General features: G+C 41.3%; 1 protein-coding gene and 2 long non-coding RNA genes across 7 annotated transcripts in view; 2 read left to right on the top strand and 1 right to left on the bottom strand.

The window, feature by feature from the left end:
* The window catches only part of zeb2b (zinc finger E-box binding homeobox 2b), an 83569-nt gene extending 69769 nt beyond the window's left edge, over positions 1 to 13800 (bottom strand). For all 3 annotated transcript variants that reach the window (XM_046858261.1, XM_046858270.1, XM_046858292.1), the window contains exon 1: positions 13663 to 13800. In XM_046858261.1, the coding sequence (XP_046714217.1) occupies positions 13663 to 13747 (85 nt within the window). In that variant the 5' untranslated portion in view covers positions 13748 to 13800. The remainder of the gene's footprint in view (positions 1 to 13662) is intronic.
* A 41-nt stretch (positions 13801 to 13841) lies between these two features.
* Positions 13842 to 16638, top strand: LOC124391624. The gene is made up of 3 exons (XR_006927014.1): positions 13842 to 13907; positions 15572 to 16175; positions 16362 to 16638. It is a non-coding gene; the product is annotated as an uncharacterized LOC124391624 (long non-coding RNA).
* Positions 16639 to 16688: 50 nt separating this feature from the next.
* Positions 16689 to 22254, top strand: LOC124391617. 3 transcript variants are annotated; one of them, XR_006927013.1, is made up of 4 exons: positions 16689 to 16977; positions 18155 to 18300; positions 18434 to 18504; positions 22081 to 22254. It is a non-coding gene; the product is annotated as an uncharacterized LOC124391617 (long non-coding RNA). The 3 variants fall into 3 exon arrangements; XR_006927011.1 differs by lacking the exon at positions 18155 to 18300; XR_006927012.1 differs by lacking the exon at positions 16689 to 16977 and having other exon boundaries at positions 17828 to 18300.
* The last annotated feature ends 4055 nt before the right edge of the window (positions 22255 to 26309 follow it).

Here is a 26309-nt window from a genome sequence, read left to right as displayed (position 1 = left end):
CCACTGCCATTTTCTTTTGCAATTCTTTAATATAGTTTTGTATTAATAAGAAACACAAGAGTGAATGGATATTGTACATGACATCACTGTAGAGGAAAAGATAAACAAAATTTCCCTACGTTTTCAATAAAATGTGTTGATTAGATTCTGGATTAATAAAATAATTGTTAGTTGCTACTACAATTAACAACTTTTATTAGGAGTTGGATTATTAAGCGTATATATATATATATATATATATATATATATATATATATATATATATATATATAATCACCTCCCCATGGAATTTGTTTGTTTGTTTGTTGTTTGCTTGTATTATGTACAAGGGGCATCTTCTCAAGTTGCTAAAAAGTTTCTCCATCCAGAAGGTCAACATCTATTCATTTTTTGATCGTGTTTCTGATCTTTTTTATTGAATTCCAATTAAATCCTAAATGACTCCAAAGCCAAAACAGTGCTTCTTTTTTTTACCTTCTAACTCCTCCCACCATTCCAGTCCTCACTCCAGAACATGGGCAAAAACAGCGTTTAAGAATACGGGACTAAAAATAAGCATGCAAGATCTTCATAGTCCTTCATCCGAACTTCTCCTCCGACGCAAAAAGAAGAGCGAACGTTCAAGTGGCGCTTAATGAAACCCCCCAAAGTTAAGCAGCTTCTCTTTCCTCCACTCCCTGCTCTTAAAGGATTTCCCAGCGCTTTACAATGAATTCGCTGAACACTCACGAACGCTGCTGAAGACAGAATTGGAGCAGCTCTGAAAGTTTCATCATTTTAGGACACTAAGCTACAGAAAATATTCAAAAGAAAAACCTCTCGGGATTTTCTTTTTCCGTCCATGTTTAGTCAATCAAGCATTATGGTACAACATCTAATAGGAATAGTATAAAAAATACAACTTTTCCCTTTACACCAAATCGTTTGGTGTCTGGTGCAAACAGTAGGATCTACAGAGCATAAAATAGCCACTGGAAAGAAAAAGATGTGGGGAAAATCAGATCATCCAAAAATCCGCCAATAATTTAAACCACCAGGAATCATTTTTCCAATCTTTTCCAATCTTTTTCAATCCAACTCTTCGTTTCTCTCCAATCCAAATCTTCCTGGAGATGCTTTTCTGTTCACTGTGGTTGCAAAAAGTTCTTATGTACACTTATATCCCCTCACACTTTTATGTAAAACCTGTCCATTTTTCTCAATCTGGCTTCACTGGCGTTTCATCCTGACATTCACTCAATTCTGTATTGTTTCCCACATCATACTGTCAAATCGCCGCACTTTTCCGTGTGAAAAAATCCAGAACATGATCATCACCAGCTCCTGAAAACACCAAACCAACCCGTCCAGCGCCGACTACCGAAACCACTAACGAGTCGCAAAGTCTCTTAAATGTGAAGTTTCACAATGTGAGCACTTGACATGATTTTATGATGATTCACACCAATAATGATTTCTCAAAACGTCACGTGATGACACGTGCTAAGCGGCTCTAAAGGGGACCACGGGGGAAAAAAAAGAGAAGTTGACATGGTTCCAGGGGAAGCCAAACAAACAAACAAGCAGAACATCTTGCATGTCTTACACCTTCCTCTGACACTATAAGACACTTAACTGTTTGACGCCTATATACTCTAGACGTATACGAATCTAATTATCCTGCATCGCACTCAATCTTTTTCTCTCACACACACACACACACACACACACACACACACACACACACACACACACACACACAGACACACACACATATACATACACAGACATAAAAAGTTTTATTGGCCTACTGACTAACTTTCACCTACACTGTTTAATCTTACAACCTTCGCAGGAGCTCTCGCTCTTTCTCTTTCTCTCTCTCTCACACACACACACACACACACACACACACACACACACACACACACACACACACACAAAAGGTTCAACTGTGCCTTAATAACTACGAGAAGGAATGAAAGGCTATTTTCAAGACAGAGAAAGATGAAAGAACTGTCCTAACGTTACGCCTATTAGCCCTGTGACCCGGCTCTCTCCAGAATCATACACACACACACACACACACACACACACACACACACACACACACTGTTTCACCCATCTACACACTGTCTGTCCCTTCTCTATCTTTTTCTCTCTCGTTCTGTCTCTCTCCTGTCAGGTTTTGGCCTGCCAATTCTGGCTTGAAGCTTGACTGCGTTGATTTGATGCAAATACCTCAGGGGAGAGAGAGAGAGAGAGAGAGAGAGAGAGAGAGAGAGAGAGAGAGTGTGAGAGAGTCCCCAGACTGATGAACAGTTATGTCAAGTCGATTTTGCACCGCCGGGAAAAGGTAACCTCGTCAGAAACGCGTACACACACATACACAAAGACACACTCACGCTCGTAGAAGCATGCAGAAGGTTAAAAAGACAGCGAGGTTGTGATGTGTGATGGTCGGGGTCCCCTCTCGCTGCGTGTCTCGCTATAGCGACTCTGTCAGCGTCTGGGCTAATTGCAGATGAGCCCGGCTGCCATTACAATAAAAACGCCGAGCGTGGCACACATTAACACCGCCTGCCTCATTTGTGCCACTGCTGGAAAAGGTAGAAATGAATATTTCATTACTTTAATTACTCCTACATACACTTTTTTTTTCCTTCCTTCCACCAGTCATACTGAGAGAAAGGGAGAAACAGAGAGAGAGAGAGAAAGAGAGAGAGGAGGAGGCAGAGAGGCATCACTAATTATGAACAGTAATAACATTTAAGATTCAGTGATTGCCAGTTTACAGCCGATCGCTAGATGTTGTGGCAAGAAATTACAAAGGTAAAAGAAACAATCAGCGGCAGCTGAGAGAGGGAGAGAGAGAGAGAGAGAGAGAGAGAGAGAGAGAGAGAGAGAGAGAGAGAGAGAAAGAAAGACACACAACAACAGGCAGGAGGGAAACAGGGGGCTCGTTTTCGGAGCGAACGCAAGACTCGCACCTGCCACACGGAGCAAAGTGAGAGGGAGAGACATCTGTCTGGCTTCTGCTGGAAGCTTTTTAAAGCCGTATATTCCACAAAAAAGGGAAAAAAAACATGGAACCTCGAGGTTTTTGAATCCTAGCGAGTCAGAGCTATGACAGGTACGGCCACGGCGCTGACAGTGAACGTGTTTGAATCGTTGTGACAGTGAACGGTGACGCCATCGGTGTTGTTTTTTTGACTGTTATGAAAAGGGGAGAAATTCTTGGGGGAATATCGAGGACAGAAATAAAGTGCATAAGAAAATTTCAGTGAACAAACAGGGCAGGAGAGAGGGATTTTTTTGGTTTACAAAGACCGGGAAAAAAAACTATATCCGGTTCTGTGAGACTTCTGAGGAGACCTTAACTCGAATAAACACTCTTTACATCTGTGGTGAGCCGAAAAGCATCGCACGCCTCGTCATTTATATTTACACCAAACAGTTAAGGACCCTGCTCAAGTGGCAGTTTAGTGGGGCTGGGATTTGAACCCATTACCTTCTGAGGAGAAATCCACCATCTTTACCACTACATCATCCAACCTTTAGGAGCAGAAGAAGCCATTACATATGTCGCTGGAAATTGAGGTAGCATTGGGTAACCGAAACTGGACAATAATTGCAATAGCTACGTAGGTATAAATAACAAAGTGCTCCTGGGATTTATCTTAGGAATGTTGGAACGAGACGTCAAATTGATAAGGCACACCGCCTCCTCTATGACGGAACGAGAGATGGAGGGCAGTCTGAAGGTCTGAAGGAGAACAGACTCTCACCTACACACACACACACACACACACACACACACACACACACACACACACACACACACACACATATATATATATATACAGTTCTCTACACAGCCATCATATGTATGTTTAAATGAGTGTGTGTGTGTGTTGCGTCTGGAAAAGGCTAAAACCAGGCTGTCGCTGTAATTACGCTGCTACTACCTGAGGCACGTTTGTTTGACATTTGCGCGTGACAGTGGTGTGATGCGGCGGGTTGACGTGGACGTGACAGCACGTGAACTCGTCCCGAGTCACATGGAATTACCACAACGGATGAGGGAAACGCACACAACACATGCCCTTGTGTAAATCTGTGTGTCTGAGTGTGTGTGTCTGAGTGTGTGTTCCCACAGCAGTTTGTGTCTAGACATTTAAAGATATTATTGAAATTGTCTGAATCGATGATTTTGAAATTGGAAAATGTTTCCTTCTGGCTTTATTATTGTTTACATGGCACTGGTTTCTTCATAGCAAACTTTTTTCAATTTGCTTTTGGTTTGTGTGATATGAAATGCGCACCATAATATTTCCTCACCACTTCATAAGCATGTTATTACCCTTAATAGAACGCAGTTTGACGTAACAGCTTACGTCACACTACCAGAACCCACAAGCTCGTTGTCCTGGGTGTTTTCCGAAGGTTGTATTTTGTGTTTTTGTGCTACTAGAGTGCAAAGATGGCTGTAAAATGTTCCACAACACTGTTTCTATACCCTGAGGTGTGAATTCACATCGCGACAGTTTGACCAAAAGCCGTATTTGATTTGTTATTGATTGATCAAAGTCGATGCTAAAAACAAAAAAAGCTAACTTTATGCTAACACGCCCTGGATCCCTCGCTGCTTTCTGAGGACGTGTAAAAACAATCTATGTCTCTTTTATTTTTACTAAAACATCAGACAATTCATAGTAAAAGTGGACAAAGTCAATAGCGTAGCCATGAAGTCCATATGCAGGACGCCCCACATGGCGCTGGTCATGAAGCGTAATCTGCCGATCTGTTATTGATTGCTCTGGGTGACCTTGCCAGAAGTATTCCTCAACCTGACAATCAAACATACATCAAAGCTAGCTCTGTGTCTGCATGCACACTCCTTCGTGTGTGTGTGTGTGTGTGTGTGTGTGTGTGTGTGTTCTGGACCTGCTAAAATGTGCTCAGCAGATCAAACCGAGAACTGCTTTCAACACCCTTTTTTTTTAAATACGGGTGACATCTTTGCACATGCAGCGCAAGAACGAGGGATAGAGAAAGGCCGAGAGAAACGTTACGAGAGGAAAAAAAGAGAAGTCGAACGCAGAAGAGAGAAAGCAGCTTAGCGAGAACGCAGAACTAAAATTTCTCAGTGTTTAACACCGTAATTAGTAGCAAAGTCCACCTGAGCCAAGTTCACGTCTAAATCTAAAAGCTTTGCTCGTTTCTATTCTAACACACACACACACACACACACTTCTCTGTGAACATATTAACCAGTTTAGATAGATATTAGGGGCAAAATACTTTTATTGGACTTTATTTCCTTTTTAAAATCACTTTACAGTCTCACGTTCCTTCAAAAAACAAACAAAAAAAAAGTAGTTATCGATTGGTCGGGGTGAATATAAAACAATCTTGCTAATCTCATCCACAATTCATTCATCATGCTTAAATTCCAGGGTATTCCGTGTTCTGGTATTACTGTTGCGTGATTTCGACGTCGCAATTGCAATGCATTTTGGGTTTTGGATTTCAAGAACCCAGATTTCAGTGAGGCCTTGGGGCCCGAAAATATGCAAATTAGTGCGCTAGGTAGGGGACAAGATGTGGTTTGGGACACATAAAAAATGTGCATATAAATAAACTTTGTAATTATCTATCTATCTATCTATCTATCTATCTATCTATCTGTCTGTCTGTCTGTCTGTCTGTCTGTCTGTCTGTCTGTCTGTCTGTCTGTCTGTCTGTCTGTCTGTCTGTCATGTACTCTCCCTCTCTCTTTTTTGTTTCTCAATCCATCACTCTGTCTCTCTCTTTGTCTCTCCTTGTCAGTCTCTTGCTCTATCTCTCTACTCTGTCTATCAGCCTTCCTTTGTCTATCTCTCTATCACTTATTTTCCTCTTTATCTCTATACCTCTCTCGCTTCATCTCTAATAATCTCTCTCCGTCTCTCTCGTACCTGGTAAACGATGCTTAAAATAAATAAAATGATGCACTTATTTGCTTTCAGACTCGTTCTCTCTCTCTCTCTCTCTCTCTCTCTCTCTCTCTCTCTTTCTCTTGCTCATTTTTCCCCTCTCTCCCTCTCTCTCTGTTCTCTCGTTCTCATCAGTACAGCGTTGTCAGCTGCTATTGAGACACTCCACCCGGTGAACATGACCATCGGCCTGCTCCTGCGTTCACGCTAATTTATACATCACAAACCTGCGAAACACCTCTTGCGCGTATGAATTAAGACCCAAGTGTTTTTACACCTGAGAAACACACGCACACACGCACTGTCACACGCCAGCCTTCCCGCAAATGGGAAAGCTGACACTCGAGAATGCGTTTGTTTTCTTTTCTTTTTTTCTCGTTCTTTTTGTTTATTTAATTTTTTTTTCATTCTTTCTTACAAGTCAATCTGACGCAAGAAATCATACTGGCCGTGCCGAGGAGACACCGACACAACAAACAATGAAACACCTGGTTTTTCCAGTGACGGGAGACTGAAATGAGGCGTGAGATTTGGAAATGTACTTTTTTACCTCTTTTTTTTCTACCAAATGCATAAAACATAGCGACTTAGCGTTGCACGCAAATTAAACTGCCCCAACGCATGCAATTATTTGCCAGTCCAGTGATGTTCAATTCTAAATATACATATATGAGTGTGTGTGTGTGTGTGTGTGTGTGTGTGTGTGTGTGTGTGTGTGTGTGTGTGTGTGCAAGTCAGTGAGTGAGTGAGTTACTGAGGGAGATGGAGATTGAAAACGTGTGATGTAGTTCAGGCAAACATCACTGTACCAGAAAGTTGATATGAACTGTCAAATCTTGAGAGCTAAGCGACAGAGGGACACCACACGACAGCACACACACACACACACACACACACACACACACACACACACACACACACACACACACACTCACAAACACTAAACACGCTCACTTCTCACTTCCTCTCTGACACTCACTCATTTGTCACCTGTTTAAAGTACTTCGCTCAAACCTGACCCCCTACACACACACACACACACACACACACACACACACACACACACACACACACACTCACACGGTTCTTTTCAGTCTATTACAACATATCACGCTCTATGACGGGTTTCAAAGCAACTCGACATCATCATAACACCATCATAATTTTATTATATATATATATATATATATATATATATATATATATATATATATATATATATATATAACATGCAAACATGGAGTGATGTCATGCTGATGATGTCATCTGTTCGATGAATTGAATCAGGGCATCTCAGATAGACCCGCTCCATGCAGATTTATTTAATGCAATAACCTGCAATAACACTGTACATACAGTCTTTATATTGTAGCTTTATAGAACCTTCTAGAACTTTTCACCGACCGAACCCATTAGGTTCAATTTTGACAATATTTATCAGTTTTGACTTTCAATCTGATTAAAAAAATATATATATAAATATAATTAGTCTGAAAATAAAGGTTTGGAAGAACTAGTGTTCTGTAGGACCTGTAGGGAAATCTGGAAATTTCTAGAAGAAAACTTCCCATACTCCAGATCTAAAGCTCTATGCCTTGTGTGTGTGTGTGTGTGTGTGTGTGTGTGTGTGTTGTATGTTGTATTGTATAGCACAGATTTACAAGTACAGCCACAGATTTCTAACATGCTCCTGGAGAACCCTCAGTCCTTTACAATGTAGAGTGTGAGGCACTTTATAATGGACTACTATGAACTTGGAATTCGTCTTCGAAAGTTCAAAAGAGTTCAGCGATTTGTTTTCAAGACATATGAACATTTCTTTCGTGTTTCTTGACACGAACGACTCCTGAAATCCTTCTATCAAACCTCGTCGCATGCATCCTCTCTTATGAACATCTGCCTAAAAATCTGGGCTGATAGTAAAAAAAACCTCCTGAAGTTTATGCTGTCCAAAATTATGCTAGCATTCAATTACATAATATGGTTTCAATATCCTGGATAAAACCGGAAGATTTGCAAATAAGACTGAAAGATTGAGAAGATTCGAAAGAGACTGAAATGCAGGTCTTGTAGGTCAGGTAGGTTGTACGTTTGAGCTTTGTATAGAACGTATAGAAACTACAAAAACTTCTCACGGACCTGACTGATTATCCTGGACACCCTGAGAAATTAATATTCTGGATGTTTTAATATTCTTGGTGTCACCCAAAGGATGGGTTTCATTTTTAAGTCTGGTTCCTCTCAAAGTTCCTTCCTCATTCCATCTAAGGGAGTTTTTCCTTGCCACATATATATATGAACACGGGAGCCAATAGTTATGGCTTTAGTAGATATGTATACGGTTACGAACTCAGGTTCCTGAGCAGTGTTTCGTCAAACGCTTTTGGAATCGGAGTCAGATTTTTATTATAGAATTAAAAACAGAAAAAAAAGAAAGGAGAGAAAAGTGAGATTCTTGATGAAGAAGAAAATCTAGGAATATGGAGCAGGATTTAAAGATGTAATCAAGGCTGGATTTCCACAAAGCCACCAGAAATCTTGTCCGTTCCTCACGATTCTCTCTCTCTCTCTCTCTCGCTCTCTTTCTATTTCTTGTTAAATCTCTTTCTCTCTCTCTCTCTGCATCAATAACTGACTAGAAAATATATAAATCTGCCTCAATGGTCTGATATCAGAGAAGAAAAAAATGTCAGGGAAGAAGGAACTGTTCTGTCTGTGTGTGTGTGTGTGTGTGTGTGTGTGTGTGTGTGTGTGTGTGTGTGTGTGTGTTTAACATCGCACTACCTAGTAAACCCTTCAGCTTTGTATCCCGAACAAAGGCTACTTCAACAAACTCTTTTTCTCTCCTACTTTCCCTCTCGGTGTCTGAAGGTGTTTGCTGAACCAAAGCCGTAGAAATCCCACCGCTCCAGAGGAAGGGGCTTCAGGTGTGATGCTAATCCCTTTTTTTTCTTTCTTTCTCTTTATGAAAGGTTAGATATAAATGGAATTCATGTCACATGATTAAAAGTAATTCAAATTCATGAGACCCCACTTTTAGGAAAAGCTGTGCATATATATATATATATAATTATTTAGTAAAGTGTGTGTGTGTGTGTGTGTGTTGTTTGTGTGTGACACTTCTGTCACCTGTAGAAAGACATGAACTAGTGTATATAACACACACACACACACACACACACACAACTGTGAGGTGTGAGTGGCCATGAATAGTAAAAGCATGGCATCTTGTAACACTATCAGTGTGTGTGTGTGTGTGTGTGTGTGTGTGTGTAAAGTAAGGCCTATATAAGGCTCGTAACCAGGGGAGGCCCAGCAAACACACACAAACACCTTAGTTATTTTGCACTCACCGCCCACCCTTACTTAGTTTTTCCTTTCTTTCTTTCTTTCTTCATTCTCTCTCTTTCTATTTTATTCTTCCACTGCTCCCCCCTTACTTTTCATGTGGGCCTTCTTTTTTTCGGAGGCTGAATGTAAATTCGGTGTGCCGGCGCTGAGAGGCCGCGTTGTGATTAAGAAAGAAGAGAGGCTGCTTTTCTTTGTTCCGCCCCCGGGGGATGTTTACCGGCAGAGACGCGGCGGATCAGATATGAAAGGCATTCAGGTCACGACTGATGTGAGCGAAAGTGAAATCATACCTAAGGCGTTCCACGCAGTGCCGAGTCCAGGGCTAGCTGACACTGCCCATTCTGTGTGTCCAGAACACCCCCCCCACACACACAAATATATATATATACACACCACACACCACAAACACTATACACACAATTACACCCTGCCAAGAGTGAATATCTTTACACAGATGAATAAAATCATTTCTGAATTTTTGTTAAAACACAAAGGTTACTGGAAAGAAGGCGGAACGTCGTCACGTTGGATTACGCCGATGCTCCACTGACACCTCACTTCCTTCAAACCTGTAGATTTTACCCATGTTTTTTTTTTCTTTTTCTTCTACATTTGTTTTCATTGTACTTGTCTGTTTTATGTCTTTTTTTTTTTTTCTTTACGACTTTTTTTATTCGTTTTTGAAAAAAAAAAATTCTCAAAAATGGAAACGTTGGACTGAGACAACAAACGGATTTATTTTATCCTATTTGTATTTTAACCGATAAAATTGCAGGTTGAATCAAGAAGGAAAAGAAAAATGATGGATTATTCGTTTTAAACGAACAAGTCATAAATAATAAGGAGAATAATCATTTTTTTTTTATATTTATTATTAGATAATTAAAGATGATGTGAATTTTGGTAATTAGTCTCATAATACGTGCAGTTTAGTCTCTGATTAATCATTGTTTAGTTTTTTTCATAAATCACTGCATAAAATTAAAAAATTCAAATAAATAAATAAACAATTATATAGACAATTGAATGAATGAATGAATGAATAAATTACTGAAGCTCGGTCTAAAACCCAGTTCGGTTTCGTTGCTCTAGGGGAAAAAAAAACAACAACAAAAAAAAAGACCCCGTATGTCATGCTATGTTACCCTGCGCCCTTTGCGTGATTAGTCCTCGCTGCCACGTTCGATCGGCTGTAATTATTTCACTCGCTTAAACAAAATAATCCGTCGATGTGCGATTGCCGAGCCGAGCTCGTGCACGGTCCCGGGTGAGGGATGCAGAGGAAAAAAAAAAAGCCAGGGAAGGTGAAAGAGAGCGAGTGTAGCGTGAGGGTGTTTCAGTGCATGAGGGTCCGCGTCGTTCCTGCCGCGGTTCCTAAAAACATGTCAATGAAACGAATTGCTTCTGGCAGTCAGCTGTGTGGGAGTGCGCCGGACCTCTACCTCCGTCCCCGGATGGAGAGATTCGTGAGGACGGGTGCAGAGGTGATGGGGAAAAAAATGCACCTTTAAAGAGTATAGAGTGTGTAGGCGGGGGACAGGAGGACAGGGGGACGGGATGGTTGAGACTAAAAAAAAAAAACGCCTTTAATCTCGATTTAAATTTACTTTCAAACTCCTATGATGGACAAAATGTTTCCTAAACCCCTACAAACACGATACACTCGCTACATCTTACCAGGACCATGTGCTGCTCGGTGACTGATAATAAATAGGGCTTTGGGTTACAGGAAATGTCCCGGGCCACTTTATAGACGCCGGATCTGCGTCACCATCGACGGCATAGAAGTTAAGAGTGCGAGCCAAAGTGCTCCGTCACCGTGTGTGTTTTCGGTTTCGGCGCGTTACGGGGTCTCTGCGCCAGGGAACGAAATCTCGTAACCTGTAACTTGGAATATCCGCACGCAGATCCGAGAGTGGATTCCGGCTGTGAATGCGGTGAACGCGCCATTTCGCGGATACGGGATGGGAATAGAAATACTTAAACACACACACACACACACACACATGTGCGTATACAAAGCAAAGTGAATGAATGTTCACAGCTGGTTTGAAACAGATGAAGAGAGAGAGAGAGAGAGAGAGAGAGAGAGAGAGACATGTATGGCAGCTGGGATATGATTCCACAGTCCTGACTCTGACCCCACGTTCTTGAGCCGGACACTTCCTCACCAACGTGCTCGAGTCGTGTTCATGCACCACGTCCGGGAAATCGGATTTTCTCTTAAAAACAAGCGTCCCCGTCCCCGTCCCCCCCCTTCCTCCCTCCCTCCATCCATCCCTGGGAATGTCCATGCGAGGAAACTCGAAATCATCTCGGCAAGCCTCTTCGTTTTTCTCAAAACAACACCGGATTTCAGAAGGAACAATATTTAGAGGAACGTGCGCGTTAAATAGGTTACGTTACAATCCCTTCCATAAACTTCACCGATGCCCAAACACATGCCGATCGAACATTTCATTTCGTGGTTTTTCTGTGCCACCTAGTCTAGTTCTGGGCTCGTACATACTCATGCACACTTCCCCACACACGCACACACACACACACATGTGCCAGCACTCCACCCTGCTAGAAAAAAAGTGTTGAATTGGATTAACTCTTCGTGTTTATTTGCGTCCAGCTGGAGTTGGACCCGTAAACCTGTTTGTGTTAAATTCGGGGCTGGGGAAAAAAATGTTTTTCTCCCCCTCTCTCTTTCACTGCACACTCCGATGACATCCATCAGCCCAAACTGGAGATGTTTTCTTCATTCTGGTGAGGGGAAGAAATTCCCAACAGTGGCCACATGGTCATCGTTTCGACAAACATTGCTTCGTACATCCATTTTATGTATATATATAAAAATATATATAAACACCCGCTCATGAACCAGAACCCGCAACACATTTAATGCTTTCGAGCTAAAAAAAGAAGTCGAGTGCATTATTTTAGAATCTCTCGGAGTGTGTGTGTGCATCATCTCGAAAGATAGTCGACGCCGAACCTGGCCCTTTTCCGCCACTTTCATCAATTCCACAGCTTTTACAGGAATAAAAGAAAACAAAGCAACTTGTGTGTCAATCATTGGAGCAGACATCATACCACCCAAAAGCATGCACTTGAAGACAATTTCTTTTTGCTCTGAGCATCCTTTCATCTCACAGGTCCTTCAACCAACTCCAAACTCTGTGGCTGTTTAAATACTCTATAAAGTGTGTGAATTGCAAGCTTGAACGCAATACGGGAGACTTTTGTGTGTAGTTGCACGCGCAAATCTGACAATTTGATAGGAAAAGAAGGATGCAATGAACCTTTTTTGCTTTTCGAGGTTTCATCACACACACAAACACACACACACACACACACACACACACCAAAACACCCTTCAACACTCAGCAAGTGAGTGTAGCTCCGTCTAAACATACACACGCACGCGCAAGCACGCAAATGCACGTGCTAAATTGAAACTGCAAAGAGGAAAAAAATCTCACTTGCTACACTGCCACTGCCAAACGTCCCACAACGTCGCTTCAGTATGTGTGTGTGTGTGCGCGCGCCTGTGTGTATTCTCCACGCAGATCGTCCGCAACTCCTGCGCCATTTCTCCGCGCGCACATCCCACTAACAAACGCGCCCTACCAAGTGCACTTAACACCGCGCGCTCACACTTCCATCCAGCCCTAAAAATTGACAACATGCACCAGATAATGAAGTGCTCTCAAAACCTGCGCCATTCCAAAAAACAAACAAAGCACGAACATCGCGCGAAGAGGGACGGAAATAAATCGCGCGTGCTTGGGTATTTGTTCATTCTGGATATGTAAAAAAAAAAAAAAAAAAAAGCACAGTCTACATCCTAAAAATAAAAGAGTTGCATGGATCACTGTGGCGTGCAAAAGTGTGTATGGGGTGTCACGAACGCTTTTGAATCGAACGCACGTTTCGGCTCGAGCGTCTGTAGAAGACACGAGAGTGGAAAAAAGAGCCGGGCGGATAGAGAGAGCGCGCGCGGGCGCGTGCACCGCGTGAAACGGTATTTCTTTTTTTTTTTTTTAGTCTAATGGGAAATAAAGCGCGAGACGCGAAGAGTGCCAAAGTTTGCCACCGAACTGAATACACTCCCCCAAACATGCATCGCCTCGCGCACTTACACGCACACACACACACACCCCAAACAAAAACGCGCGTGCACTTCTCACGCGTTGAAATAAAATAAAAACAAGCATTTCTTTTTTTTTTTACAAGAACAATCACGTTGTCTCTTCTTTCTCTGCGTCTCCTCTTTTTCTTTTTTATCCCCCCTGCTTGTTCTTCTTGTCATTCCCAAACTTCCAGCTTGAAAAAAATCTAGAAATGATGAAGAATTTCCTCTTACCGTTTTTCCTCCTCGGGTTGGCTTGCTTCCGTCGCTTGCACCGGGGGCCATCCGCCATGATCTGCTGCTCCTGCTGCTGCCTCATCGACGGGCGTGTGTGTGTGAGTGTGTGAATGACTGTGTGTGTGTGTATGCGTGTGTGTGTGGATCAGACAGCGGCTCGCATGGACGCGACTCTCCTTCTTTCCTTCTCTTCAATCAGCGGCGGCAGACTGGAGGATCTAAAGCGAGACAAGACAGAGAGAGTGTGTATATGTGTAAGTGTGTGTGTGTGTGTGTGTGTGTGTTTTCTTTTCGCTTTTTGGATGAAATGCGGGTGCAGAAGCAGAACAGCCGGGACGGTAATAAAAACCGTAGAGAGGCGCGAGGCAACCAGAGGGGAAAAGAGAGAGAGGAGATAGATAGAGAGAGAGAAAAGAGACAAAAAGAAAGAGGGATGGAGGGAGACGCGATTAGAGAAACGACAATGGAAGTCCTAAAGAGTTGCATTTTGCGTTGCATGTTTTAATAAAAAATTAATAATTAAATACCTTATACATTAATGACTTTCTATTCTTTTTCTTTTTCTTTTCTTTTTTTTTTTTTTTTGGATCCTTTGCAAAAAATAAATCAATAATTCAGCCGTGTCTCAATTCTGCACACTTAACTGTTGCACTTTATCCTGTAGGGGTCAAAGGAGAACGCGTTCCCACATGCGACACAGAAGCGGATTATCAGGACGCAGAAAATAATAGCCGTATTTTAGAGATTGGTTTAAAAAAGGGCAAAAAAAATACAACAATCTGGAGTTTGGAAAGGATTCTGAATTTTGCATGTGCAATGTGCAGATTTCAAAATTATAATAATTTTTAAAAAGTATGAATTGTCACTTTTGGTCCATTTGTATAAAATGCGCAATGGTGCATTTATAGGAAACTTCTGCGCAAAAATGTATCAGCAAAATGTATTATTATTATTATTATTATTATTATTATTATTATTATTTGGCATCTCGTGGCTTTGGATGCTTTCTATGAGTGTAAATACGCTCTGGTCACAGTGGGAACCAGATTTTTTTTTTATCTTGTCTGTCATTTTTTTCAGTTTGGAGTTTTGTTTCCAAAAAATAAATATATTCCTCCAGAAAGATGAGACCAAAAAAGTGGTCACTACGCTTAGTGTTTCCACCCGAATAAAACCAGACCCCGTGTTGTTCTGCGTGCAATCAAGTGCGCAAAATATCATAGTATTTTTTTTTTCTCTCTTTAAATATCAGTGTTTTCACCCAAGAAAATAAGACTTCCTATTCAGTGCGTTACGTTGGTTTTTTGGTGGAAAAAAACAACATGCACTTGGAAAAAAAACTATATAGAAATACAAATAGCACATAAATATTCTAGATGCCAGAATGACGGGAAAATGTGTTGTGCGTAAAAAAGGTGCGCGGTGTTTCACCTGAGCAGGTGAGGGTTTGGAGGTAAAGTGTGCAAAAGAAAAAATAGGAAGAAAATCTACATTTTTTTTACAAAACATTTCAGTGATCAAAACCAACGATGGTGATCTGCTAAAGAAGAAGATGATTTAGATGATGAAGAAGATGAAGAAGTCTTCTTACCTACCTTACTGGTGTGAGAGTTGCGCGGTGTCCGAGGCGCTTGTGGAAATCAAGCGGATCCTTCAGGCGAACCGAGATAGCAACGCCTCGGTGAAGGGGGCAAAAAAAGGGGGGAGTAAAGAAAAAAGTGCTCGGGAAGGAAAGGACCGTTATTCCTGGCGCTCAGGTTTGGGACTGATCCCTTTCAGCCACTCCAGGAAAGCAACCTGCGCACGGACTGACGCGTTACGCCTCTTCTAATGACATTTCTCTCTCTCTTTCTCTCTCTCTCTCTCTCTCTCTCTCTCTCTCTCTCTCTCTCTCTCTCTCGTGTAGTAGTGCAGAGAGAGGGGGGAGAGAGAGAGAGAGAGAGAGAGCAAGAGAGAGGCTGAGACACACGACACACGCCACCTATCTTCACACGGAGGGATAATGGACGAGTGCGCATCTCAGGGGAAGCGTCCCAAGTTTGTTACCTTTTTTTTATTCCTTTTTTTACTTATATAAAAAAAAAATTATTTATCAATATGACACGTCTAGTCTTAAATCTAGATTATTGTAGATAGTTTTTTATATTTTCTAAATAATAATAATAATAATTAGAACACAAAACAAGTAGTTGCACGTATGTTTTTATTTATTCTTCTTTCTTTATGTGGGTTGAAGAAGTCGTTCCTGGAGTTTAAAACAGGATTTATTTCTACACTGATTGGGGTTAGTGTGCGGTTTGGGACGGAGCCTGGGGGTCCATCGTGCTGCCTTCATGAGCGACACGATTTGCGGTAAAATGCGAGTTTCTGATTGAACAGCGTCCCGTTTAAGTCGCAAGAAAATAATCATTTAAAAAAGGAGATAAATTATTAGGATGATTAAATGTACAATTTGGGGGCTCTGGTGGAATCAGTGTGCTCTTCATGGAGGAGAAATCCAGTGGATTGTGGTATGTCGTTCTTGATTATATATGCAAATACAAATATTAGTAATAGTATTTTTGTTTTTGAAAGAACAAAACTTTTTTTTTGTATTTTTTTTAATCGTTGGATAAAATCTGGAGATTGTTTTATTCTATGAAATGTTTAGACATGTGAATGCTTAAGGTGTATTTTTTTTCCTTTTTTTTATTAAGATTGTACTTTCCAGATGTGACCGGGTTGAGTATGTATTTTATATTATTATCATCATTTTTATTATAATTATTATAAATAATAATAATTATTATAATTGTAACCTGCATTTACTATTCTCTCATGTCATGTAAATACATTTTTCTTTTTTCTTTCTCTTTTTTTTAAAGTTAATTATGTTATTATTACGCAAATGTTTATTTTTATTTGTAATCGATTTATTAAGAGAGAGAAAAAAGTGCCCTGTGCGCGTGAACCGGGGGGTGTGATGAGGGTGGGGAGTGGGGGCAGGAGGAGGAAGTGAGGGTGGGGAGAGAGAGAGAGGGGGTGAAAGGGAGGAGCCCCACCTTGAGAGAGACGTGATTGGCTCTACCTACCAATCCAGTTTATGGATAATTAAATCATCAATCAAGGCGCGGGAGCGCGCACTGGCGCGCACCCGTGCGCTTATTTGCTCGGCTCCGCGCTCCCGTTCAAAGCCAAGCTGATCGGGAGCGGAGGGCACGCGCGCGCACACACAACCACAGAAATGCCTCTGTATTTTTTGTTTGTTTGTTGGTAACACGTGAAAAAAAGAGGCACCGCGCGTGAGGAGTCTTCGAGATACGTGTGACCTGGGTATGTATGCGTGCGTGCGTGTGTGTGTGTGTGTGTATTATTCTTGCTATAAGTTGTAGTAATGTTCTGTTTAAGGAGACTGATTCAGCCAGGCTATGTGTAAGGAATTTATAGGCCCACGTGCATGTGATTTGGGTCTCGTGAAGCAGCCAGAGTTTCGTGTCACGCGCGAGCCTTTATTTACTAAAGTAGTGTTTCGTGCATAAGACTGCTTTTCTTTCTTTTTCCTTTGCTCCTCCTACCTTTTTTTTTACCCCCAGTTTTCCCCAAGCGCGCACGCCGCTCCTGCTGCCACTAACGCGCGCGCTCTCGGCACCACTTATCGGTCCATTCATCCCGAATGCGCCGCTGCGCCTCGCGCGCGCTGCTTCGATCTCTGCGTGCCACGCGGCGTGAAATCGGCTCCGAGTCCGCGTCCGGCCTGTGCGGCAACTTCCGGCTTAATGCATCCGCTCATTTCATTGCAAAAAACAAAAAACGCTCCCCTCTCATATCTCTCTATACGTGTGTGTGTGTGTGTGTGCCTCGGACACCGCGCCTTCATAAGACATTTTATTTACTGCCATAAGATGCCATTCAGTCCCTCATGCATGTGCATATACTGTAGGAAGAGTAATGCAAAAAAGAAACTATTAACTAATACAACATATCTATCTATCTATCTATCTATCTATCTATCTATCTATCTATCTATCTATCTATCTATCTATCTATCTATCTATCTATCCAGTCCTGTTTCCTACATTTTTTAACCTGACAAAGCATTAATTCTATGAATGAATTAAAAATGTGTGTGTACATATATATATATATATATATATATATATATATATATATATATATAGGTAGATGTGTGTGTGTGTGTGTGTGTGTGTGTGTGTGTGTGTTGTCATTGTGGAAAGACATTTTAAGCTCCCCAAAGGAAATCCTGAGCCCTCCTTCTGCACATCTTCTACTTGGAAACCTTAAAACAAAACAGAGGCAACTAACACACCGATTCAAAGCTCCAGCATGTAGACAGAGTCCGTGTGTGTGTGTGTTAGAGGTGTGTATTAAAGGTGTGTGTTAGAGGTGTGTATAAAAGGTGCAGACCAGAGAGAAGGAAAAGCAGTGTGAAAGCGCAGTGAAATCCCGATGATGTTTCTTCCATGATATTGTTATTATTATTATTATCTAGATCTCGGTGCTGTGCCTGAGAGCCGAGAGTTCCGTAAATACTCGGAGCTCACAACACGTTCGGTGAGATGAAGATCGTCAGATCAGACAAAAAAATCCAAGTGTGTGTGTGTGTGTGTGAGGCTCGGAAGCAAGGCAAGAAAAAAAGTAAGGCAGAGAACAAGAGATGAATGTGATGACATGTTGGTGTGGTGTGTTTTATATGACAGAGGATGAACTGTGTGTGTGTGTGTGTGTGTGTGTGTGTGTGTGTGTGTGTGTGTGTGTGTGTTTGGCTCAGGAGCTGAAAGCAATGTGAACTTTCCAGAAAATCTCACATCTGCAGCAGGGATGAAGCCGAGCACACAGGTGGTAAGAGAGAGAGAGAGAGAGTGTGTGTGTGTGTGTGTGTGTGTGTGTGTGTGTGTGTGTGTGTGTGTGAGAGAGAGAAAGTTATTTCCTGTCTATGAGAACATCCTTTGAGTGTTTTCTCTTCTCTTTCTGTCACACACCCCCATAGAACACACCCTCACTTTCTCCCTTATAGACACACACACACACACACACACACACACAAACATTCCTTATAGTCTGACTCATTAGAACTCATATTTAGAAGTTGCACAGCCCCAATTCAGATTTGTATTTAATTTGTATTTATTTTATGCAGTATAACAATCATTTAAATACAAATCTCACATTACTGTTAATAAATAGTTTTATTTTTAATGTTATTTTTATTATTATTTTACAACAAATGTGTAAAAAAAAGGCATTTAAATGAATTGTGTAATAGAGGAAAAAAGGGGAAAGCAGCATCCCCAAAACTGTTAATGTTTTGTGTTAAAAAACAAATATAAAAAAGTATAAAAGTATAAGAGGGAGAAATAACATTTTAAAGTGTTTTTTTTTATAAGTGAAAAGAGAAAAAGAGAGGAAGAGGAAAGAAACAACAAAAATGGGTTGAATGTTAATAAAAAAAATTTAAAAAGATATTTTTGCTTTTAATGGGCTTCAATCAAAAGAAACTGAGCGAAGTTATAAAAGAAAGAAAGAAAGAAAGACAGAAAGAAAGAAAAAAACATTTGTCAGTTTTAAAATCTGACTTAAGAACAAGGGAAAATGTCTGCCAAATATTTTGGTGGTAAAAATAAATCTGAATTCCCCCCCCCCAAAAAAAACAAAAGGATAAAAAATTTAAACATTTACCCTAATATTTGATCTGGAAAAAAAATAAGATAAAACAAAACATATTGTAAGTAATAATAATATTACAGTCAAGAAAAAAAGGGGAATCACATTCCTTCAAAATAAAAACAAATTTCAATTATTTAAAAAGAAATTTTTTTTTAATGTTCAGTTTAAACAATAATTGTATAATTGTAACAAAAATAGCGAAAAACCCTCCACAAAGCATACTCAAACACGGTCTCTATGCGATCACAATAATATAAATGACGTCGAGTCACGTGAGCCGCAAACCCCATCCAACCCCGCCCCCGCCCCCTGTGCTGCATTAGGAATGAAAAATGCAAAATAGTAAAAGCATTACGGAACAAACCCACGTGACGAGTCGGATCCTTTCAGGGGTTCGACTCGAGGCGTCTCCAGCACCCCCTGTCTGTTTCCTCGCAACGTGGGCAGCTAATATGAGGTATCATTACATAGCGCCTGGTCCAGAACAGCACGAGGACTGTAAGTGGCGAATCCATTTGCATAATTATCACCTGCGCGTGTGCATTTACACCGGCGCACCTCCGAACCAACAACAACAAAACAAATTCATAAAACAACACGTAGGCCGCGTTCACGGCTCCGTGGCGCGCGCGAGGTCTGAAGTAATACCGAACGCATTCAAGAATCTCTGATGTCATAGACGACACAGCGGATCGATTTAACGAGGAGATCCATGAGGAGATTTCTGGGTGACCATGTGCATGTGTGTGTGTGTGTGTGTGTGTGTGTGTGTGTGTGTGTGTGTGTGTGTGTGTTCGGAGGCTCAGCACGGAATGTGCTGTTCTCACCACAACCAAGTCTGTCATATTGAGCTTGCCAGGATTTGTGCACGCAACCCACACACACACACACACACACACACACAAACACAATGGAAATGAAAAGCGCGATGGACAATTAAAGAACGCGCCCGATCTCAAAGAGTGTGTGATCTGAAGGCTCGCTCTCTCCTCAGCGTTTCGCGTTCCGACACACTCGGTTTCAACTGCGCCCAACAAATCGTAAGCACGTCAGGAGTCGCAGGGTTTACAGCGAGCTCGGAAAGAGTGTCGCCACGATCAAAACACACACACACACACATAAACACACACACATTAATGTAGCCGTTTTATCACATCGCTTACGTTAGGAAGAAGAACAGATTTGCTATTAGGAGGAAGCGACTGTACGACTCTCGTTTGAAAGAGGTCGGTTCATCTGTGTGCAAAAGTACCATATTAGAAGCTTTTTATTTCTTCTTTATTCTCTCTCTCTTTTTTTTTTTTTTTTTTTTGCTGATTGTTTTGTGGGTTTTTTTGTTTTTGGATCCATTCTGATGTTGTAGGTTTCTGAAGCAAGTCCACCAGAGTAGCAGCACAAAAAAAAAAAATCAATTCTGACCAAATCTCTCTCTCTCTCTCTCTCTCTCTCTCTCTCTCTCTCTCTCTCTCTCTTTCTGTCTATCTCTACATATCTCTCATGTCTTTGTGTGTGTGACATTTCATGCACGACCTCGAAAAAAAGGTAAGGCTCTGGAAATAAAAAAATACCAGACGATGACTTATCACAATTGCGAAATTAATTTTGATGAATAATTAATCAGGCACTGGGAGCATTGTTGTCTGTCTAATCTACACACACACACACACACACACACACACACACACACACACACACACACAGTGCAGGCAAATGAATGAAAAAGTAATGCATTCGTAGTGTTTTGTTTTAGTTTAATATTTGTTATTGTGTTTTGTGGAACTCTGTATGGCCAAAGGTTTGTGGACAGTTACAGACAGTAAAGCAACACCTTCCTGACCAATCAGAATCGAGCGTTTGGTATTATCGCTGGAAATATATCTATTGGAACACTTTGCGGACAGAAGTTTGCGGACATCCCATTCTACCTTTGATTCTTGGAAATATCTCCATTCTTCTGGAAAGATGTGGAAGTTTTCTATTGGAGTTTGGAGGTTCAGCCACAACGGTGTTAGTAAAGTCAGGTGAAGGTGAATGTGTTCAATAGGGTTGAAGGTCTATAGCAGGAGATCTTCTACTCAAACGTCATGTAAAGCATATCTCCATGGGCTTCTGAATTTGTAGGGAATTTGGGGAAGAACCACATATGGCTCAAAAAAGCCAGGGGCCCCGATAATGCTTTTGGTCATACATTGTACCAGCGTACCACAAGAAGTGAGGTGAATGGCACATGATGTCATCACGAAATGTAAAGAGAAAACAAATGCAACAGTTTTGTGGAATTAACGGTGTGTGTTCTGCTACAAATGTGAGATGTTTGAAACGTCACAATAAAACCAAAGGAATCTGCGTGTCTATGAATCTGTTTTTTTTTTTTCAAATATGTGTATTTAATTATTTATTATTTGTTATTATTTATGTATTTATTGGTAGTAGTAGATCATAATTTTTTATAATTTCTATTTCCAATGAAATGTTTTACAGACACACACACACACACACACACACACACACTGGAAAAGGAATATAATATAAAACAAAAAAATCTGAATTGTATCTATCTATCTATCATAAATACATTGTCTAACTGATTTTTAATTCTCTCTCTCTCTCTCTCTCTCTCTATCACACACACTCACACACACACAGCACCTCCTGTAGTGACAGTTTGTACAAGGCGCCAACTTTCCAATCAAAGGCAATGCAGATTTTCACAATCCGAGATCTCATGTCTTTCGGATGTTTCTATTTTAGCACCGCAGCCGGATTCGGATTCAGATTCAGAGCATCAGCTGCGCCACCACTGCACGTTCATCTGTAACGGAAGCCACCGCCCTGCCTTCATCTGTCTCGTCACATGACCTCGCCAACGTCTGACAGAACCGATTGAACACAATATGCACAATAAACACAATGTTACCGATCCTATTCTGAAGTCATTGTTGTGCTTTATTCCTCTTACACCACAGCGAATTGGCAATGAGTCATTAAAAGAACAACATGATGTACTTTTTTATCTTTTATACAGTATATGGAGTACATTTTGTGGACACCTGACCATCAGATTTGTTCTTTCCGAACATCCAGTTCCACATTTCCTTCCTAATTGCTGTTCCACTCTTCTGGGAAGATGTTCAACTAGATTTTAGAGGAGTTTGTGGAGATTAATTTAGCTACAGGGTGTCAGTAAAGTCAGGTACTGACAGTAGGTGAGGTGAGGAGGCCTGGGGTGTAGTCAGCATTCCATTTCATCCCAAAGGTGTTCAATAGGGGTGAGGTCAGAGTCAGAGTTTTATAGCAGGCCACTCAGTCTCAGATCTTCCTCTCAATATCTTTATAAAGCTGGCTTTGTGTACAGGTGCATTGCCATGCTGGAACAGGATTGGACCTAGTTGAAGCAAAGGCAAAATTGAACACTACCGCATTCAATACCATGCACTGCTGGGCCCTTGAGCAAGGCCCTTAACTGCTCAGTTGTTTAAATGAGATAATTGTAAGGTGCTCTGGATTGGATCGTCTGCCAAAAAAAACCCATATATAAATAACATCCTATACAATTGTGTGCCTCTGACTTTGTGGGTACGGTTTGAAGTAGGCTGGAAAAGTCACGTGTCCCAATACTTTTGGCAATACAGTGTAGGTAATTTTTGGGAATGTACCAAAATCCCTTGTCCTGTTTTTTTTTTTTTTTTTTTTTGCCGGAAAGACTGTGCAAGAGCACTGGCACTGGAGACTCCTTCTACAAAAGTGAAATAAACATCTCTTTAGAGAAAATGTCACTTTGTCCACTATTGTTGTTTTTTCCAACGATGAGTCAAATATAACTTTAATCGATACAGCTTTTAAAAAGAGCGTAGAACGGATTCAGACAACGTGGAATCAAAATGTACCAGATCAGAAACAGGAAGTGTCGTTTCTGCTTGTAAAATCCATTAAAAATGCCTGCAAAACGCAAAAAAAGAGCAGATTCAACATGTAGCATGAACGACCCTGTCATCGTGTCCGCATTCCTCCCTACCTCTTTTCCTCTCTCTCTGTCTCTCTCTCGCACGCACTCGCTCTTCATTTGGCAAGTTCTTAAACAGGCCGAATTGAAGCGAGCTGATTCTCTGCTTTGATCGTGATACTTGTTGTAAAAGAGAAGGGGCTTGAAGAGAGCGTTTGGCTACAATTGACTGCTACAATTAAGGGATGATCAGAGGCCTGGCGAGCTGCACTTAGCGCGACATCTACATGTCAGTGAGGTTTTTTTTTCTTTTTTTGGGGGGGGAGGAGAGGAAGAGAGATATGCGGCAGTTTTTCTTTATTTCCTATGCGCCTGGTAAACTGTAATTTGTGGGGAGTTAAGAAAGCGCAATGGAGAGGAGCAGAGATGTGCATTACCATGTGAAAGGAAGCAATCAGGGGACCACTGCTGAGTCTATTGTCCAGAGAGACTGCTGATCCTCAGTGAGAGAGAGAGAGAGAGAGAGAGTGATGGAGAGTTCTCAAAGGGATGATGGGCGTGGGGTGTACATGTGCATTTGTCTAAGTCTTATCAACCTAAAATGCTAACAACACAATCTTCAAAAGCAACACAATCGCTTGGTTTAGTTTTTTTTTTAAACGTGGAATCGAATTAATCAATCATCAATGATGAAGTGTATGGAAAGGTTTAAAAGAGAGATGCGAGTAATCCAGAAAGAGGCAAGGGTCAAAACCAGGACGCAGGAAATAACACGATACATAAAATAACATGCATGAAAATGCTACTTTAAGAGACAGGAGGATGAAATGAATTGCGACTGGTAAGAACCATCCAGAAACCTGGCAAACTTTGTGTCTAAAATTGATTCACTCCACTTTTTTGTCCACCAGTTTTTAAAAGAGGATTCAAAATAGAGTAGAATTGCCTGGATCAGCCTCTGCCCCGAAGACTTTCCTGTGGAGGAAAACCTCCTGATGTTACCAAACACTAATTCTTTCTCCAATACAGCAAAACAAACATCTCACCACATCAAAAATGATACTTTTTTGTTTTAAATCTGTTTATGTTGGACTATACTTAATGCCATCTGATTAATATCCGATGGTTAATATCGTTAGCAATTATCTATTGACACAATCTATGGACTGAAGATTACTTATGGACATCTGACCTTGAACTTCGCACGAGTTTTTACTGTTTTAATAAGCTCCACTCTACTTCCCACTTGGGAAGATGTTCCACTAGATATTGTAGAGACTAGTGTGAGATTTCATTCAGCTTAGTAAAGTAGCTATTGATGTAGGTGAGGTGAGGAGGCCTGGGGTGCAGTCAACATGAAAAATTCCTCCCAAAGGTGTTTAATAGGAATGAGTTCAGAGCTCTATAGCAGGAGATCTTCAGTCCAACCGATGTATCTTCATGAAGCAAACTGAGGCAAAATTTAATGCTACAGCATCCGTAAACAATTGTCTTGCCTTCGACTTTGTGGTAACAGTTTGTAGAAAAAAAACGCATAGCTGGAAAAGGCAGGTGTCCCAATACTTTTGGCAGTAAGGTGTATTTTATGGCGACTGAAACTTCAGCTATTTTGCATTTCTGTGTTTTTTTAATGTCGTCTACTTTACCGTCTGGTAAACCGGGTTTATCAGGATGTCTGAGGAGAGTCAGGAGTTTTTCCTCCACTCCAGGTCTGAGAAAGGCCGGCTCGGTGCGCCCCTGGGCCTCCTGTGAACGAGGCATGTAGGTGAAACTAATGCTGGAGATGTTTGATTCATCAGGCCATATTGTCAGCGGCCCGTCTGATTGTGAGCCGTCATGCAAGCAAGAGAGCACAGCGTAATCACGCCTATTTATAGTTTAGCAGGCTTCACCAAAATCAGCACAAACCTGACGGCTGAAAAAATAGGTGGCGGGCTATGTACGCGCACATGCACGCACACGCACACACCCACACACACGCACACACACACACACACACACACACACACACACACACACACACAGCAACCTAAGCCTGTACACAACTTTCACACAAACAGAACCCAACTTGATCCTGTGCACTTAGTCCACCACTCACACACACAAACACTCACACATATCTGAACCTGTAAACTACCTCTACCCCTTACGCACACACTCACACACACACTCACACACACACACACAAACCACTAACCTGAACCTGTATTCTATAAACTGTATATAACCTCTACCCTAAACACACACACAAACCTGAAACTGTACATAACCTCCACCCCTAACACACACACACACACACACACACACACACAGAGACACACACACACACACACACACACACACACACACACACACACACAAACCTGAAACTGTACATAACCTCTACCCCTAACACACACACAGACACACACTCACACACACACTCACACACACACACACACACACACACACACACACACACACACACACACACACACAAACATGAAACTATACATAAACTCTAATCCTAACACACACACACACAAACTTGAAAATGTACATAACCTCTACCCGTAGCAGACACACACACACACACACACACACACACACACACACACACACACCTGGATTTGTACACTATTTACTATTAGCTATGCAAACAACCTGTGTGTGTGTGTGTGAGTGTGAGAACCCAGTCAGGATGTAATGGTATTAATACACCTGGGTTTCTTGGCAGAATTCTGAAATGTGATGGACGGTAACAGGTGCACAGGTACAAATACTGTAACTCATCATCCACAAATGGACCGTCCACACACACACACACACACACACACACACACACACACACACACACACACACACACGTGTACATTATGCCTGACAGGTGCGGAAGTTCAAGTTACAGCATTTTTTTCATTTTCCCCCTCCTTTTTCTGAATGTGTTCGGAGTATGAGAGTCGCTGTTCAGAAACACTGCTGATTGTGTAGCAACAATTTAATGTATTATATATTTGTAATTATAGTTTTGGACAGATACAAAGTGTCATTGAAGTAC

The sequence above is a fragment of the Silurus meridionalis genome, chromosome 1, assembly GCF_014805685.1.
Source record: "Silurus meridionalis isolate SWU-2019-XX chromosome 1, ASM1480568v1, whole genome shotgun sequence".
Lineage (NCBI taxonomy): Eukaryota > Metazoa > Chordata > Actinopteri > Siluriformes > Siluridae > Silurus > Silurus meridionalis.
Note: the sequence above shows the minus strand (reverse complement) of the source record. Positions and strands in the feature narration are given on the sequence as shown.